At 46.2% G+C, this 16,366-nt stretch overlaps 1 protein-coding gene across 1 annotated transcript in view; it reads left to right on the top strand.

Annotated features, from left to right (window-relative positions):
• Positions 1-15,627, top strand: part of MMUT (methylmalonyl-CoA mutase) — an 80,237-nt gene extending 64,610 nt beyond the window's left edge. Inside the window, exons 12-13 of the mRNA XM_069728229.1 lie at positions 12,023-12,190; positions 15,283-15,627. Coding sequence (XP_069584330.1) covers positions 12,023-12,190; positions 15,283-15,411 — 297 coding nt within the window. The 3' untranslated portion in view covers positions 15,412-15,627. The remainder of the gene's footprint in view (positions 1-12,022; positions 12,191-15,282) is intronic.
• Positions 15,628-16,366: the final 739 nt, after the last annotated feature.

Here is a 16,366-nt window from a genome sequence, read left to right as displayed (position 1 = left end):
ATGGTGCTGTACATGAGAAGGGGTTACATACAAGTTACAAATATCACATACAGTAAACAAACTAACAATGATGGACTGATACAGAGGGGCGAGGACCCTGCCCTTGCGGGCTTACATTCTACAGGATTATGGGGAAGGAGACAGTAGGTTGAGGGTTGCAGGAGCTCCGGTGTTGGTGAGGCGGTAGCTCCGGTGTTGGTGAGGCGGTAGCTCCGGTGTTGGTGAGGCGGTAGCTCAGTTGTTGGTGAGGCGGTAGCTCCGGTGTTGGTGAGGCGGTAGCTTCGATAGTGATGAGGCAGCAGCGGTGTCAGTGCAGACTGTAGGCTTTCCTGAAGAGATGAGTTTTCAGGTTCCGTCTGAAGGATCCGACTGTGGTTGATAGTCGGACGTGTTGGGGCAGAGAGTTCCAGAGGATGGGGGATATTCGGGAGAAGTCTTGGAGGCGATTGGATGAGGAGCGAATAAGTGTGGAGGAGAGAAGGAGGTCTTGGGAGGACCGGAGATCACGTGAGGGAAGATATCGAGAGATTAGTTCAGAGATATATGGAGGAGACAGGTTGTGGATGGCTTTGTAGGTCAGTATTAGCAATTTGAACTGGATACGCTGAGGGAATGGGAGCCAGTGAAGAGATTTGCAGAGGGGGGAAGCGGAGGAGTAGCGAGGAGAGAGATGGATTAGTCGGGCAGCAGAGTTAAGGATGGACTGGAGAGGTGCAAGGGTGTTAGCAGGGAGGCCACAGAAAAGGATGTTGCAGTAGTCAAGGCGGGAAATGATGAGGGCGTGCACAAGCATTTTAGTAGAGTGAGGGTTGAGGAAAGGACGGATCCTGAAGATATTTTTGAGCTGGAGGCGACAGGAGGTGGAAAGAGCTTGGATGTGTGGTTTGAAGGACAGGGCAGAGTCGAAGGTTACTCCGAGGCAGCGGACTTCGGGTACAGGGGAAAGCATGATGTCATTGACTGCGATAGATAGGTCAAGTAAGGAAGATTTGTGGGATGGAGGAAAGATGATGAGTTCAGATTTGTCCACATTGAGTTTGAGGAAGCGAGAGGAGAAGGAGGATATGGCTGATAGGCACTCTGGGATTCTGGACAGCAAAGCGGTGACGTCTGGGCCAGAGAGGTAGATCTGAGTGTCGTCAGCATAGAGGTGGTACTGGAATCCATGGGACTTTATGAGTTGTCCCAAGCCAAGTGTATAGATTGAGAAGAGTAGGGGTCCTAGAACAGAGCCTTGGGGGACTCCAACAGAGAGAGGGTGGGTTGAGGAGGTAGTATGGGAGTGGGAAACGCTGAATGTGCGAATAAATACCATTATAAATACCAGTAAATACCATTCACATAGCAATGGAACTGTTCAAGTTCATTTCGATCACCATCCCATATCAGGAAAATGTCGTCGATGTAGCGCCGCCAGCCCCTAACACGGCCCCAGAGTGGCGATGGGTTGTTTCGCATTGTATACTGTTTTTATTGTTTTGTATTATGATTGTAATATTGTTATTATTTTTTTTTTTTTATGATGTCAGGGTACTCCCATTGGTTGTGGTTTAACCATGTGGGTGTGTCTAATGGTATAAAATGGTGGTTGAATTGTGATTGTACTGTGCTTGAAAAAGGTCCACGGACCGAAACGTCGCCGCAGGAGGCAGAATAAAGAAAGTTACTATCTGTCACTTCCTGGTGTGGCGCTGTCCTTTCTATATTTTGATTGTACCTCTTGAAGCTCATCAAGAGAATGCCAAGAGTGAGCAAAGCAGTCATCAAAGCAAAAGGTGGCTACTTTGAAGAACCTAGAATATAACACATAATTTCAGTTGTTTCACAATTTTTTGTTAAGTATATAATTCCACATGTGTTAATTCATAGTTTTGATGCCTTCAGTGTGAATTTACAATTTTTATAGAGATGAAAATACAGAAGTTTGTGTCCAAACTTTTGGTCTGTACTGTATATTTATACATTTATTTATTTTTTAAACTTTCCCCTTGTTGTTACTTTTCACCTTATTGTTTTTTTATTTTTCACCATATACTGCCATATGTTACAAATAACAATTCCCACAAACTCTAGCACAGGCTGACACAATCGCTACTTTTTGCACGTCTTTTCATTAAATTATCTTCCTATTAGCATGACCATTATATTCTAGGGGGTCACATAGAGGGCATCCTTCTATTCCGCCCCGGAGGTGCAGACTCGCATTAGTGTTGTGATGACGGACTGATTTCCAGGTCATTAACACAAGCCTCTTCGCCTCGACATTCACTCTGTGGTCAGCAATTTGTTTTATTATTTTTTTCTGGAAGGAAATCATACAAATGACAGGTGACAAGTTTCTTCTCGCCACTTGTCTCTCACTTCCATATTAAGATGTTAGTGACGACTTACTTTGCTTTGAGCCAGTTGTGTTGCCTTGATCTAATATTTTTGTGATCCATATGATAATGAAACTGTATCCTGTAGATGGAAAAGTGCACATTCCCTTTAAAAGTACATTTTCACGATATGGCATCAGACGACAACCTTGTTGGCGGTCCAAGATGCAGAGCCCCCCCCCACACACACACACACAATCACTATGCGTTCTCAGCAATGCGTGAATAATTAATTTCTTTAGATTTCAAGATGGAGTTATCTGTAATTCAGATTCTTTGGTCAGTCTGTTGATTTTATCCTCACACTTATGTCACCAAACTTCATAACATAAACTACAGATATGAATAGAGTTGTTGGACCCGATGGGCTGTTGTACTTACTTTGAATGATTGCACGATCCTAATACTAAAATGGGCATTTTATGAGTCCAACTTATTGAGAGAGAGAGCTCATGAGTCCAATTGTATTCAGTCTCTGCTCACCTAGCCTGATTGACAGCTGCAGATTGTACTGAGCAGTATGAGATCTCAGCAGGGAGTAGGGACACTGAGGAGCTGTCAGTCTAGTTAGGTGGACAGAGATTCAGCAGCAGGGAGGAGGGCACTGAGGAGCTGTCAGTCTAGTTAGGTGGACAGAGATTCAGCAGCAGGGAGGAGGACACTGAGGAGCTTTCAGTCTAGTTAGGTGGACAGAGATTCAGCAGCAGGGAGGAGGGCACTGAGGAGCTGTCAGTCTAGTTAGGTGGACAGAGATTCAGCAGCAGGGAGGAGGACACTGAGGAGCTTTCAGTCTAGTTAGGTGGACAGATTCAGCAGCTGCGAGGAGGACACTGAGGAGCTGTCAGTCTAGTTAGGTGGACAGAGATTCAGTAGCAGGGAGGAGGGCACTGAGGAGCTGTCAGTCTAGTTAGGTGGACAGAGATTCAGCAGCAGGGAGGAGGACACTGAGGAGTTTTCAGTCTAGTTAGGTGGACAGAGATTCAGCAGCAGGGAGGAGGGCACTGAGGAGCTGTCAGTCTAGTTAGGTGGACAGAGATTCAGCAGCAGCGAGGAGGGCACTGAGGAGCTGTCAGTCTAGTTAGGTGGACAGAGATTCCGAAGCAGGGGGGAGGGCACTGAGGATCTGTCAGTCTAATTAGATGGACAGAGATTCAGCAGCTGCGAGGAGGGCACTGAGGAACTGTCAGTCTAGTTAGGTGGACAGAGATTCAGCAGCAGCGAGGAGGGCACTGAGGAGCTGTCAGTCTAGTTAGGTGGACAGAGATTCAGCAGCAGGGAGGAGGGCACTGAGGAGCTGTCAGTCTAGTTAGGTGGACAGAGATTCAGCAGCAGGGAGGAGGGCACTGAGGAGCTGTCAGTCTAGTTAGGTGGACAGAGATTCAGCAGCAGCGAGGAGGGCACTGAGGAGCTGTCAGTCTAGTTAGGTGGACAGAGATTCAGCAGCAGGGAGGAGGGCACTGAGGAGCTGTCAGTCTAGTTAGGTGGACAGAGATTCAGCAGCAGGGAGGAGGAGCACTGAGGAGCTGTCAGACTAGTTAGGTGGACAGAGATTCAGCAGCAGCGAGGAGGGCACTGAGGAGCTGTCAGTCTAGTTAGGTGGACAGAGATTCAGCAGCAGCGAGGAGGGCACTGAGGAGCTGTCAGACTAGTTAGGTGACAACCCAGCATAGCCAGCCACTAGACTCTAAAACTTAACATTTAATATGTATACCTCTAAAATTATGTGTACTTTAAAAACAATTTGGTGCTCATGTTTAAACGTGCACTAGACAAGAAAAATGGCATGATCTCACCCAATTGCTGTCTCTCTTCTTGTTATAGATTCTTGTGCTTATTGAGAGCACGGCATGGGACGGAGACCAATAGACCTTTTCCAATGGGGGGGAGAAAAAAAAAAAAAAGATATAGGTAGGTGGGGGGGAAGGGTTTGAAGCTATCTTCCCTGTCGTGCCCCGTGTATAAGACTCCCGCCCTAACAAGGGCAGTCCCCAAGTTTGAGCCTACTTAGTGAAGCCCTTTAGTTAGTATAACCACCCTGGATGATATGTCCTCTTTCTCTTCCCAACGCGTTTCCCTCCCCGTTACGGGGGTTCATCAGGGGAATAAAATGTCCAGGTTAAATGTCCAGGTTAGTGGAGGTATTCTGCAGTGGCAGACATAACCTCATTCAGCGGCGTCCTCCATGTGAGGATAAGGCAGTCCCCAAGGGGACTGCCTTATCCTCACATGGAGGACGCCGCTGACGCCGCTGAATGAGGTTATGTCTGCCACTGCAGAATACCTCCACTAACCTGGACATTTAACCTGGACATTTTATTCCCCTGATGAACCCCCGTAACGGGGAGGGAAACGCGTTGGGAAGAGAAAGAGGACATATCATCCAGGGTGGTTATACTAACTAAAGGGCTTCACTAAGTAGGCTCAAACTTGGGGACTGCCCTTGTTAGGGCGGGAGTCTTATACACGGGGCACGACAGGGAAGATAGCTTCAAACCCTTCCCCCCCACCTACCTATATCTTTTTTTTTTTTCTCCCCCCCATTGGAAAAGGTCTATTGGTCTCCGTCCCATGCCGTGCTCTCAATAAGCACAAGAATCTATAACAAGAAGAGAGTCAGCAATTGGGTGAGATCATGCCATTTTTCTTGTCTAGTGCACGTTTAAACATGAGCACCAAATTGTTTTTAAAGCACACATAATTTTAGAGGTATACATATTAAATGTTAAGTTTTAGAGTCTAGTGGCTGGCTATGCTGGGTTGTTAGTTAAAAGTGGTCAGACGTGATTAGGAACGATACGTTCTGGTTTCTTTCTTTTTTTCCTGCTGAATTCACAGTCTAGTTAGGTGGACAGATTCTGCAGCAGGGAGGAGGGCACTGAGGAGCTGTCAGTCTAGTTAGATGGACAGAGATTCAGCAGCAGGGAGGAGGGCACTGAGGAGCTGTCATTCTAGTTAGGTGGACAGATTCTGCAGCAGGGAGGAGGGCACTGAGCAGATGTCAGTCTAGTTAGGTGGACAGATTCTGCAGCAGGGAGGAGGGCACTGAGGAGCTGTCAGTCTAGTTAGATGGACAGAGATTCAGCAGCAGGGAGGAGGGCACTGTAGAGCTGTCAGTCTAGTTAGGTGGACAGAGATTCAGCAGCAGGGAGGAGGGCACTGAGGAGATGTCAGTCTAGTTAGATGGACAGAGATTCAGCAGCAGGGAGGAGGGCACTGAGGAGCTGTCAGACTAGTTAGGTGGACAGAGATTCAGCAGCAGGGTGGTGGGCACTGAGGAGCTGTCAGTCTAGTTAGGTGGACAGAGATTCAGCAGCAGGGAGGAGGGGTGCTGAGGAGCTGTCAGTCTAATTAGATGGACAGAGATTCAGCAGCAGGGAGGAGGGCACTGAAGAGCTGTCAGTCTAGTTAGGTGGACAGAGATTCAGCAGCAGGAAGGAGGGCACTGAGGAGCTGTCAGTCTAGTTGGGTGGACAGAGATTCAGCAGCAGGGAGGAGGGCACTGAGGATCTGTCAGTCTAGTTAGATGGACAGAGATTCAGCAGCTGCGAGGAGGGCACTGAGGAACTGTCAGTCTAGTTAGATGGACAGATTCAGCAGCTGCGAGGAGGGCACTGAGGAACTGTCAGTCTAGTTAGGTGGACAGAGATACAGCAGCAGGGAGGAGGGCACTGAGGAGCTGTCAGACTAGTTAGGTGGACAGAGATTCAGCAGCAGCGAGGAGGGCACTGAGGAGCTGTCAGTCTAGTTAGGTGGACAGAGATTCAGCAGCAGGGAGGAGGGCACTGAGGAGCTGTCAGTCTAGTTAGATGGACAGAGATTCAGCAGCAGCGAGGAGGGCACTGAGGAGCTGTCAGTCTAGTTAGGTGGACAGAGATTCAGCAGCAGGGAGGAGGGCACTGAGGAGCTGTCAGTCTAGTTAGGTGGACAGAGATTCAGCAGCAGGGAGGAGGGCACTGAGGAGCTGTCAGTCTAGTTAGGTGGACAGATTCTGCAGCAGGGAGGAGGGGGCACTGTAGAGCTGTCAGTCTAGTTAGGTGGACAGATTCTGCAGCAGGGAGGAGGGGGCACTGTAGAGCTGTCAGTCTAGTTAGGTGGACAGATTCTGCAGCAGGGAGGAGGGGGCACTGTAGAGCTGTCAGTCTAGTTAGGTGGACAGATTCTGCAGCAGGGAGGAGGGGGCACTGTAGAGCTGTCAGTCTAGTTAGGTGGACAGACATACAGCAGCAGGGAGGAGGGCACTGAGGAGCTGTCAGACTAGTTAGGTGGACAGAGATTCAGCAGCAGGGAGGAGGGCACTGAGGAGCTGTCAGGCTAGTTAGGTGGACAGAGATTCAGCAGCAGGGAGGAGGGCACTGAGGAGCTGTCAGTCTAGTTAGGTGGACAGAGATTCAGCAGCAGGGAGGAGGGCACTGAGGAGCTGTCAGTCTAGTTAGGTGGACAGATTCTGCAGCAGGGAGGAGGGGGCACTGTAGAGCTGTCAGTCTAGTTAGGTGGACAGATTCTGCAGCAGGGAGGAGGGGGCACTGTAGAGCTGTCAGTCTAGTTAGGTGGACAGATTCTGCAGCAGGGAGGAGGGGGCACTGTAGAGCTGTCAGTCTAGTTAGGTGGACAGATTCTGCAGCAGGGAGGAGGGCACTGAGGAGCTGTCAGACTCAATAGGGAGAGATTAAGTTTAAACTTTCTTGAAGGATTATACATCCAGTTTGAGCTGAATGTTCACAGTACACCTGCCTTATCAGTTTTAGGAGATCTATTTGATGGGATTCTCTCTGCTTGGCTTTCCATATGTAAGTAGTGGTATGGCTGAATAGTCCTTTGTGCCCCGTTAAAAATGATTCCTTTTTTGTAGCGATCCGATGTGCCAAACATGAGAAATTTAGTGTAGAACTCATATGCAAATCAGACAAAAAGTGCTCTGTGGGCGTGTCAGTTTTTGGAATAAGCAGTCTACGTGCACGGACACGCCCTCAGAGCACTTCCTGTCTGATTTGCATATAGATTCTATACTAGGTTTCTCGTTGGATCATTCCACAAATGATGATATTGTTATTGGGGCGCAAGTTGCTAACATGCTGAGGTTCACTTTCCATGTACATCACGCGCCAAGTGTGGATGAATGGAGAGGACTCAGGAAGTGGACTGTTGTAAAGGCGACATCTGCCAATAACGGCTGTGACCGGAGCAGGCTCCAGTTGCTGCTGTTTCAGAGGAAAGGGGCAAAGGTGAAAATTTCTGCAACAGGAAGGGGTTAAGTGGTACATGGTGGTCCCTTTTCTGTGAGCTCTATAACTGTAGCTCATAGGTTGGTCGGAGAAGAGCAGAGTAAATAGGAATATCTTAATACGGAGTTCCTTGTTTTTTATTTGGGTTTTAGTGACGGTTTTTTTTTTTTCATCTGTGTTTCTGAATTTCATGATTCTGGGTGGCTGCCCCTGCCTTAGATTTCCACTGTTCGGCCTCCTACTTCAGCCGTTGGGTAAATGAAGCGTTATGGCAGTCAAAACAGAGGGGCTAAGTACCACTGCAAAGCCAAATACTTGGGGTCCCAAAGTTAGGCCCTGCATATTCAAGTAGTTTTTTTTTTTTTTTTTCTTTCAAGAGGAGAAATCCAATTTGTTGTGCGCATGCGCTAACCATGTTGCAAACACAATGCACATGCGATGGTTCTGTCTTGTGCTGTGTATGTGCCATCAACAGAATAAATTAGAGAGCCACCTCATTCGCACTATGTATGTAGTGGAATCAGTTTTCATCTGCGCATGCGGCGCTAGTCCTGATGCAAACACACTGCGCATGCGCTGGACCTCTCCTGTACAATGCAAGCGCTATCGACAGCAGAATATAGTAGATATTAGGTGCATGAGCTGTGTGTTTGCCCTCATCTGGGCAGAGGAATCAGTTTTGTTCTGCACAGACTCCGGTTTTCACCCAAACACACCACTTGCACTGGTTCCTGTACTACATCAGCAGATGTCTGGTGCATGCGCTGCGGTTTGCCCTCTTCTTGGTAGAGTAGAGATACAGTAGATGTCTGGCACCGCCACTTCTAGCTAATGGAATCAGTCAGGCTCTGCGCATGCACCAGTCCTGATGCAAACACATTGCGCATGCGCTGGTACCATACAAGCACAATTGTCGGCATCAGTCGAACGAAAATTGACGATTGGTGCAGAATCGTGGACCTAAAAGCGACATGATGATAAAAGAGGAACCCTTACTTACCTACCCAGCAGAACAGAACAATACTTGCTGCTCGCATTCTAGCCGGCAGATATCTGTAGACGTTACATCACCCGCCTCGCTCACCCCCAATGCAGAAGTGGATGGAGCCGGACTAACCCCCTTTTGACTTGTCTGTCCCCAGACGATTATAAATATTCAGCCTTCTCTTCGTTTATTCTTCATTTTAACTTGCTAATTTATCGAAGTCAATTTTTTTCTAACCGGAAACCATCAACAAGAAGGATAGTTTGGAATTGATAGTAAAATTCTTAAAGTTGATCAGGAATTTGGAATCGGCCAGTTCTCTCTATTTCTCTAAATCAGGAGCTATAACATTGCGGATGATCAGTGTCTGCTATTATAATATACTTAGATTTTTTTTATTTTCACTGTGATTAAGCTGCCGGATCAATATGTCTGGGATGGTGGGTGTAGTCTGAGGCTCGTTTGAACCGGCCGAACTCTGCTCACTAACGAGCATTGGTTGATTACACTGACGAGCTAAAGGGTAACAACAATGTTTTGAGTCTTTGACTTTCAGGCTCCATATCTCACCATCCACTGCTGCTTCTGACGGGAGATTACCATCATGTTATAGACAATCATCTTGGATATCTCATACATAAATTTGACTTGCAACTATTCATCATATGATTAATTATGCAGATTCTGGTCATACCGCTGCATCGTTACTGTTTTACTCCTAAAAATCTAAATTGTAATTTGTATTATTTTGTTAGTATTTGTAAATCCGACTTGGCTTTCACCACTGCCTGACTCCTTTTGGGCGAGGTCTCGATCAAATTCAAGCATGTCTGACCCCAAGTCTCTTTACACGTTCCTTTAATGATGGACGATCCAATCGAGCAATGATTGAGCGTTCGTTTGTGTTTTAGCCAATCCGTTACATGTTCTTATGAAACCCCATTTGCCCATTTGACGGTGTAAGTGGCGCCTATTTGTAGAAATCAGCGGAGTCTTTTTCCTGTAAAGCCGCCGGCACAGAGTGGCGGCAACATGTACCATCATCTGCCTCCCAAGACACTCAACAGGGGTACATATTTAGGTATTCTTGTAATGGGTGCACAACAGTTTAACTTTACTGTAAGGACCCGTAGAAAACATCCATGTTACAACGTAATTGGGTTCCCATTCACGTGCCTAAATATCCGCCCCCGAGGAGCACGGTGCGGTAATACAGAGTCATCCACACCCCGCTAATCCAGCCTCCGAGCATTTATTGTACCTTACTTTGTACTTTGGGTAACTTTTTTGCTGTAAGACTTTTACGTATGTTTTTCACGGGGGTTTGTAGCAGAAAAGTAAATAATTTACGCACGTTATGAAGATACATAAAGTAATGGATCATTGCCTAAAAGCGTCACGCATCCCCGAGCGCCATCGATTTCATACATAATGTATTGCACAATACTAAATAAACAGATGCAGTATTGTAAGTGTTAAAGTCATTCATTTGTGAAGGTGCAAATTAAAAGAAAAGCACAAAATAACTTATAATTTTGGAATAAATATTTTATGGCTTCCAGCACGGGGGGATTCTAGGGGGCCGACCTGACGGTTTTATAGTGTATTATTTAATATAGACAGATTAATGGCTGGACGTAAGTGCTAATGGCAATTTCCTCTTTGTTCTGCATGACTTAGTCCGGTAACTTCAAATTTTATTAGTAACCGTATATGAGTCAAAGAAAGACGGATGTGACTTATTATATAGTGATAGAAAAGCTCCTCTGGACTGTAGGAAAGAAGGGTGGATATGGCTATAGGATACGTAATGGCGCCTGCACAAGTGTCCTCCCGTACCTTTCTCTTTGGCTTGATATTTCCTAAGAGAAACACAAAATTCTCAACTTTAAAAAAAAAAAAAATGATACTCCGTCAGGAGAGGTTTATGCTTTATGTTTTTGAATATGGCCACCCAGTGGTTGCGGTGGGAATTGCAGCCTGTAGAGCAATTATCTAGCAGGTTAAATTGTCCATAGCGAAATCGGCAGAATGTTACATTTGTACATTAGTTGTCATTTAACTTTCTTTTTTTTTTTGTTGATTTTTCTAGGAAAGATTTATTTTTACTGGTTATGTTTTGTTTTTTTGTAAAGGGAATCTGTCACAAGGTTTTTGCTGTGTAATCTAAGAGCAGCAGGATGTAGGGTGACGTATCGCGTACTGGGCTACTTGCTGCAGTTTTGATATAATCCCCGTTTTCTCTGCTGCAGATCTACCGATTCTCTGAATGCTGGGCTCTTATTAACCCCGCCCCCACCAATGATTGGCTGTTTTCTGTGTATACTTTGCATATGCAGAAAGCAGCCAATCAGTGGTGGGGGCGGGGTTGGACTACCTGGCAGCAGGTTTACTAGTCCTGTAGTGATAATCTCCTGCTGATTTAAAACACTAATTTTATTGAGACTACAGCAAGCCGTAAGTGACACATCACTGGAATCAGGGTCTCCGTCTCTAAAATATGCTTAGAAACCCAAGGAAAAGGCCTGTTCGAGAAAAGGAGCTCATCCATAAATGATCAAATATGTAACCAAAGGAAAAATTCATAGCAGAGCAAATAATGTAAAAAATATATAAATTTATAATAACATTTTTAATTAAAAGTTTTTTTTTATTTTATTAAGCAGTAAATATTAAAATTGAAAGGGCGGCGATACCTTAGTGCCACGTTTGAGCAGGATTATAGTACACAGGTCTACATAAATGCCTAATAGTATTCCAAAGAAATATACAGGATGTAACATTATAAAACTACATTACGTAGAATACCCGTGAGGATAATGACTAGTCATATATATTCAAGTCAGGTAGTATAAAGTGCATAGTGCCAAAAAAATGATAAAGTAGATCAACCAGACCTACTAGTAACGAGGTAGAAGACAGGCTGATAAGTGTTGGATACAAATCCAGATAAAGGTAGACATCTAAAAGGGATGGAAGCGGCCAAGCTAATGGGGGATACAAATGCTGACACAGGTATAATCACTGACAAAATAAAAGGGCATAGGGAGACTGAAGAGACCAACCTGCTGTAAATGTGGGAGAGGCCAACCCCAACGCGCGTTTCGCCATGTGCTTCTTCTGGGGGCCGTGACCACTCCCCCCGAATATACCCGTGTCAGCACTTGTAAAAGAATACTTTTAAAATAAAATCCATTGTGTTATACCTACTGCAGGGCGGATCATGGGACAGGGAGTGGCCCTCTCAGGCCCACCCTAGTAATAACACCACATATCCGTTTTGGTTGGAGTGCTCCTTTTAAGTTCTGAAATTTCTCCAGGGGTCCGGAAATTGGTTCTTAAGCAAAATAGACCTTGATCTCCATTTCTCAGCTCTTGGATCCTGCCTGGCGTTGGGGATACATATTAATAGCGTTTCTTTCTCCTTCCTCCACTAGACTCCTCGGGAGGTGGCACAGCAGGCCGTGGATGCAGACGTGCACAGCGTAGGTGTGAGCACGCTCGCCGCAGGCCACAAAACGCTCGTCCCGGAGCTCATCAAAGAACTGGGTGCCCTAGGACGACCCGACATACTGGTGATCTGTGGAGGAGTCATCCCACCCCAGGTAACCTGACACTGCCGGCTTACAGCTTTCATATTTCGTACTTAGTGAGTTTATGGTGGGCTTGTGCGTATACGCAGCAGACAGGCGGAACAGGCAGAGCTGCAGTGTAAAACATAGCAAAGGCACACGATTCTATTAGATCGGGAGGGGGCAGTTAATTTTCACAAGGGGCCACATGAGAGACTGCGACTGTTGTCGAGGGCTGAACTAATAGGCTGGCATTAATTCTGCAGAAACGTTAAGAGATACGGTTAATATTAATAATTGTAATTAATCACTTAATATTGAGCAGAATTAAGTACAACGGCATCCCCTATATACTATATGAGCACTCACATAGCCTCCTATATACAGCATGAGCCTCCACATATCCTCCTATGTACCATAACAGTCCACATATATCCCCCTATATACGCTATGAGCCCCCGATAGCCTCCTATATACCGTAAGAGTCCATATATATCCCCCTATATATGCTATGCGCATCAACATAGCCTCCCACATACAGTATGAGCTTCCACATAGCCTTCTATATACAGTATGAGCCTCCTATATACATCATGAGCCCCTACATGGCCTCCTATATACAGTATGAATTCCCACATAGCCTGCTATATACAGTATGAGCTCTCACATAGCCTCCTATATACATCGTGAGCCTCCACATTGGCTCCTGTATACAGTGTAAGCCCCCACATTGGCTCCTGTATACAGTGTGAGCCCCCACATTGGCTCCTGTATACAGTGTGAGCCCCCACATTGGCTCCTGTATACAGTGTAAGCCCCCACATTGGCTCCTGTATACAGTGTGAGCCCCCACATTGGCTCCTGTATACAGTGTGAGCCCCCACATTGGCTCATGTATACAGTGTGAGCCCCCATATTGGCTCCTATACACAGCGTGAGCCCCCACATTGGCTCCTATATACAGCATGAGCCCCCACATTGGCTCCTATATACAGCGTGAGCCCCCACATTGGCTCCTATATACTGGGTGAGCCCCCATATTGGCTCCTATACACAGCGTGAGCCCCCACATTGGCTCCTATATACAGCGTGAGCCCCCACATTGGCTCCTATATACTGGGTGAGCCCCCATATTGGCTCCTATACACAGCGTGAGCCCCCACATTGGCTCCTGTATACAGTATGAGCCCCAACATTGGCTCCTATATACAGTGTGAGCCCCAACATTGGCTCCTATATACAGTGTGAGCCCCAACATTGGCTCCTATATACAACGTGAACCCCCACACAGCCTCCTATATACAGTATGAGCCCCGCCATATAGTCTCCAATATACAGCTATACATAGCCTCCATATTTTCATTTATTCAGGATGGGACTGCAGAGGCCTGCTCCTGAGGTTCCACTGCGCTTGCACGTAGGGGAACATTGTTTCCGTGCGTGTTCCCCACAGACAGCACACGGACCAAAAATACGTTTGTCTGAACGTCCCCGAATACAGATAATTGGTCACAATGTCTTCTGTGATCGGCAATGACACCAAAAACCCCGCTGATCACATATTTCTGAAATTCCCGCAGTGACAAAAGTAGCCAGCAGGTAGGCAATCGCTTCCAGTGCAACTCCCGAACATATCCAAGTGATCAGAGCTTCACTTTACACAGCTTGTCGTATTGACTTGTTACCCGAATCCATCCATGTGTCTGATTATCGAGTGCCGGGCAATCAGGGGTTGTATTAACTCTACTTTTAACATGGAGCCTTGTTTGGACTCTGGTGTCATGCGAGGATAGAGGAGAGGCCAGGGTTGCAGGGGTTAATACTCTCCTTCTTTTTTTCTCTGTGAAATGGCCGGAGACCACGGCTGTAATATGTGAGAAGTAGCTCTGCGTTTATGTACGAGCAGCAGAGCCGACGGCAAGGAAGGGCATGACACTTATCCCAGCGCCCAGAGAAGCTGTCATACACCGCAGGAGGTGCGAGGAGAAGCGGAGACCTTCACGCTGCAGGAAATCGCACCCGCAATCCTCTTCCTAATTTGTATACATAATAATATAAATAAATATATATATAATATATTATAGACCTTGTCTAGATACTGCATCTCCAGCCCTGAGCGCAGCGCTGGCAGACGGTATATATTGATCCTACCACCCGCCCCAGCGCTGGAGTTGCAGTATCTGTATCTTGACGAGGACGCCATTAGATCATTGTCTCGGCAGTGCCGTACTGCTTTCCCCCTCGCCCTGTAAAAGTAATAGAAGTTGCAGGCCCCAAGTCATGAGGCTGCACCACTGAAACACGCCGATGACAATCTGTCAGGTGCATCGTTGTCCTGCAGATCATGCAGTCACCTCACTAGGATCTTCATCTACTACAGTCTACTGATGTGATGGTGCCAAATACCTGTGGACATTAAAGGGATTGTTCTTGTCTTTAACATTGCTGGCCTGCCCTTAGGATGCGACACTCGGCACCCCCGCTGATCGGCTGGACCCAATGCCGGAGTGAAGTGCTCCGTTGCAGAGCACAGTTATTGATCAGATATTGATGACCTATCCTTAGGATAGGCCATCAGTGTAAAAGTTCCAGACAACTCCTTAATGAAAACGGCTAGTTAGATCCACAGACTGGACTTGTATACATCAGAACCTCTCAGTAGTGCAGTCTCAGGCTTTCACCTTTTAAAGGGCCATATTTAACACCATCCCGTAAGTGGACGTATTGTATGAGTAGCGGATGGCACGGGCAGAGACGCTGCGCCTATGGTGTATTCTGCAGCTGATCTGCCTCTGATCCTGGATGCTAACCCCTTAGATTCTACGGTCAATAGAGACCGAGACACCTAAGGGTTTGTAAAAAGAGGCAGCCAGTGTACAATCGTTTCAGTGGAACTTGGGGACCTGACAAAGGCCTACAAGGTCTGCCCTAAAAGTGAGAATGTCCTCTGAGGCCCAGACTAGGCTGCATCCATATGGGACCATGATTTCCATCAAATAGGGAAATTGTTCTGCGATACCGGGGTCCTCAGTAAGGCAAATTTCAGAGCAGGAGACCCAGAGACAACTCTTCCTCCCTCTTCTTGAACGTTTGCATCCTCTGCTCCTTTCATTACAATTTTGCAGGATTATGAGTTCTTGTACAACGTTGGAGTATCCAGTGTGTTTGGACCTGGAACCCGAATCCCCAAAGCTGCAGTACAGGTCATCGATGACATAGAAAGAAGCTTGGAGAAGCGTCAGCAGTCGTTGTAACTCAGCAGATGGACTCCATATTACCCTTTATTGAAGTGACCACTCTTCAGAGAAGTTGGTGGACTCTTGAAGAACTTCATGATTGGAAGACCATTTTCTATATCAAAAGACTTTGCGCCTCGTGGCATCAAATGTGATGGGATGATTGGTGTTTGTGAGAACCTCATTACATGTACAATCTTAATTTAAAAATAAAATGCACTTTTTTTTCGTAAATTTTTGTTAATTTCTTTTTATTTATATTCCAAAATATTCTGGTTTTAAGGAGGAAACATGGCCAGTTTGGGCTCTTAATTTTATCCCTGCTGCTCCTCTAACTATAAAATCTAATTCACACAATGTGGACACAATATGCCTGAGTAATCGGAAAACTCACATTTAAAAAACAGTGAAAACCAGAGTGACGGTCCTCCATGTAAACCTACCACAAAGACTGCAAATTATTATAAATAATGAACTTGAGACTGTCAGTATAATTATTGTCCTAGTGGTTTAGTCTAGTGATCAAGCTTTTATTGTCTATTCTATAAGCAGTGCTGATTGTTGGATCTTCCCCCATGCCGCTCGCTCTTTCTATTCTTTGGTACATTGGATTGGCAATCAGGCGCACACCTCTTGATGCGATGCTCCCAAGTCTTATAGGCTGACTCAGGCGGTGGATCGCAGCCTGAGTATTCAGGTAGTTGGCTTACTCACCACTACTGTTGACGGTTACAATATTTTTGGATTACTTAATCACTTGAGAAACTCAGATCTTCTTTATCACTGCCATAACTGTGTTAAAACACTAGGCCAAGATAGTCATAGACACTCCTATGTAACTCTGCTCGACTACACCAGTTCCTCATTGCCGGGTCTTCTTTGTGGACTTCCTGATCCCATTTGCTCCTCTTATTGCCTTTGTGTCACCGCAATTCCCTTCATTCCACCTGGATCTCGCTGATGCCTCAACATC

The sequence above is a fragment of the Ranitomeya imitator genome, chromosome 5 (genome assembly GCF_032444005.1).
Source record: "Ranitomeya imitator isolate aRanImi1 chromosome 5, aRanImi1.pri, whole genome shotgun sequence".
Classification (NCBI taxonomy): domain Eukaryota; kingdom Metazoa; phylum Chordata; class Amphibia; order Anura; family Dendrobatidae; genus Ranitomeya; species Ranitomeya imitator.
Note: the sequence above shows the minus strand (reverse complement) of the source record. Positions and strands in the feature narration are given on the sequence as shown.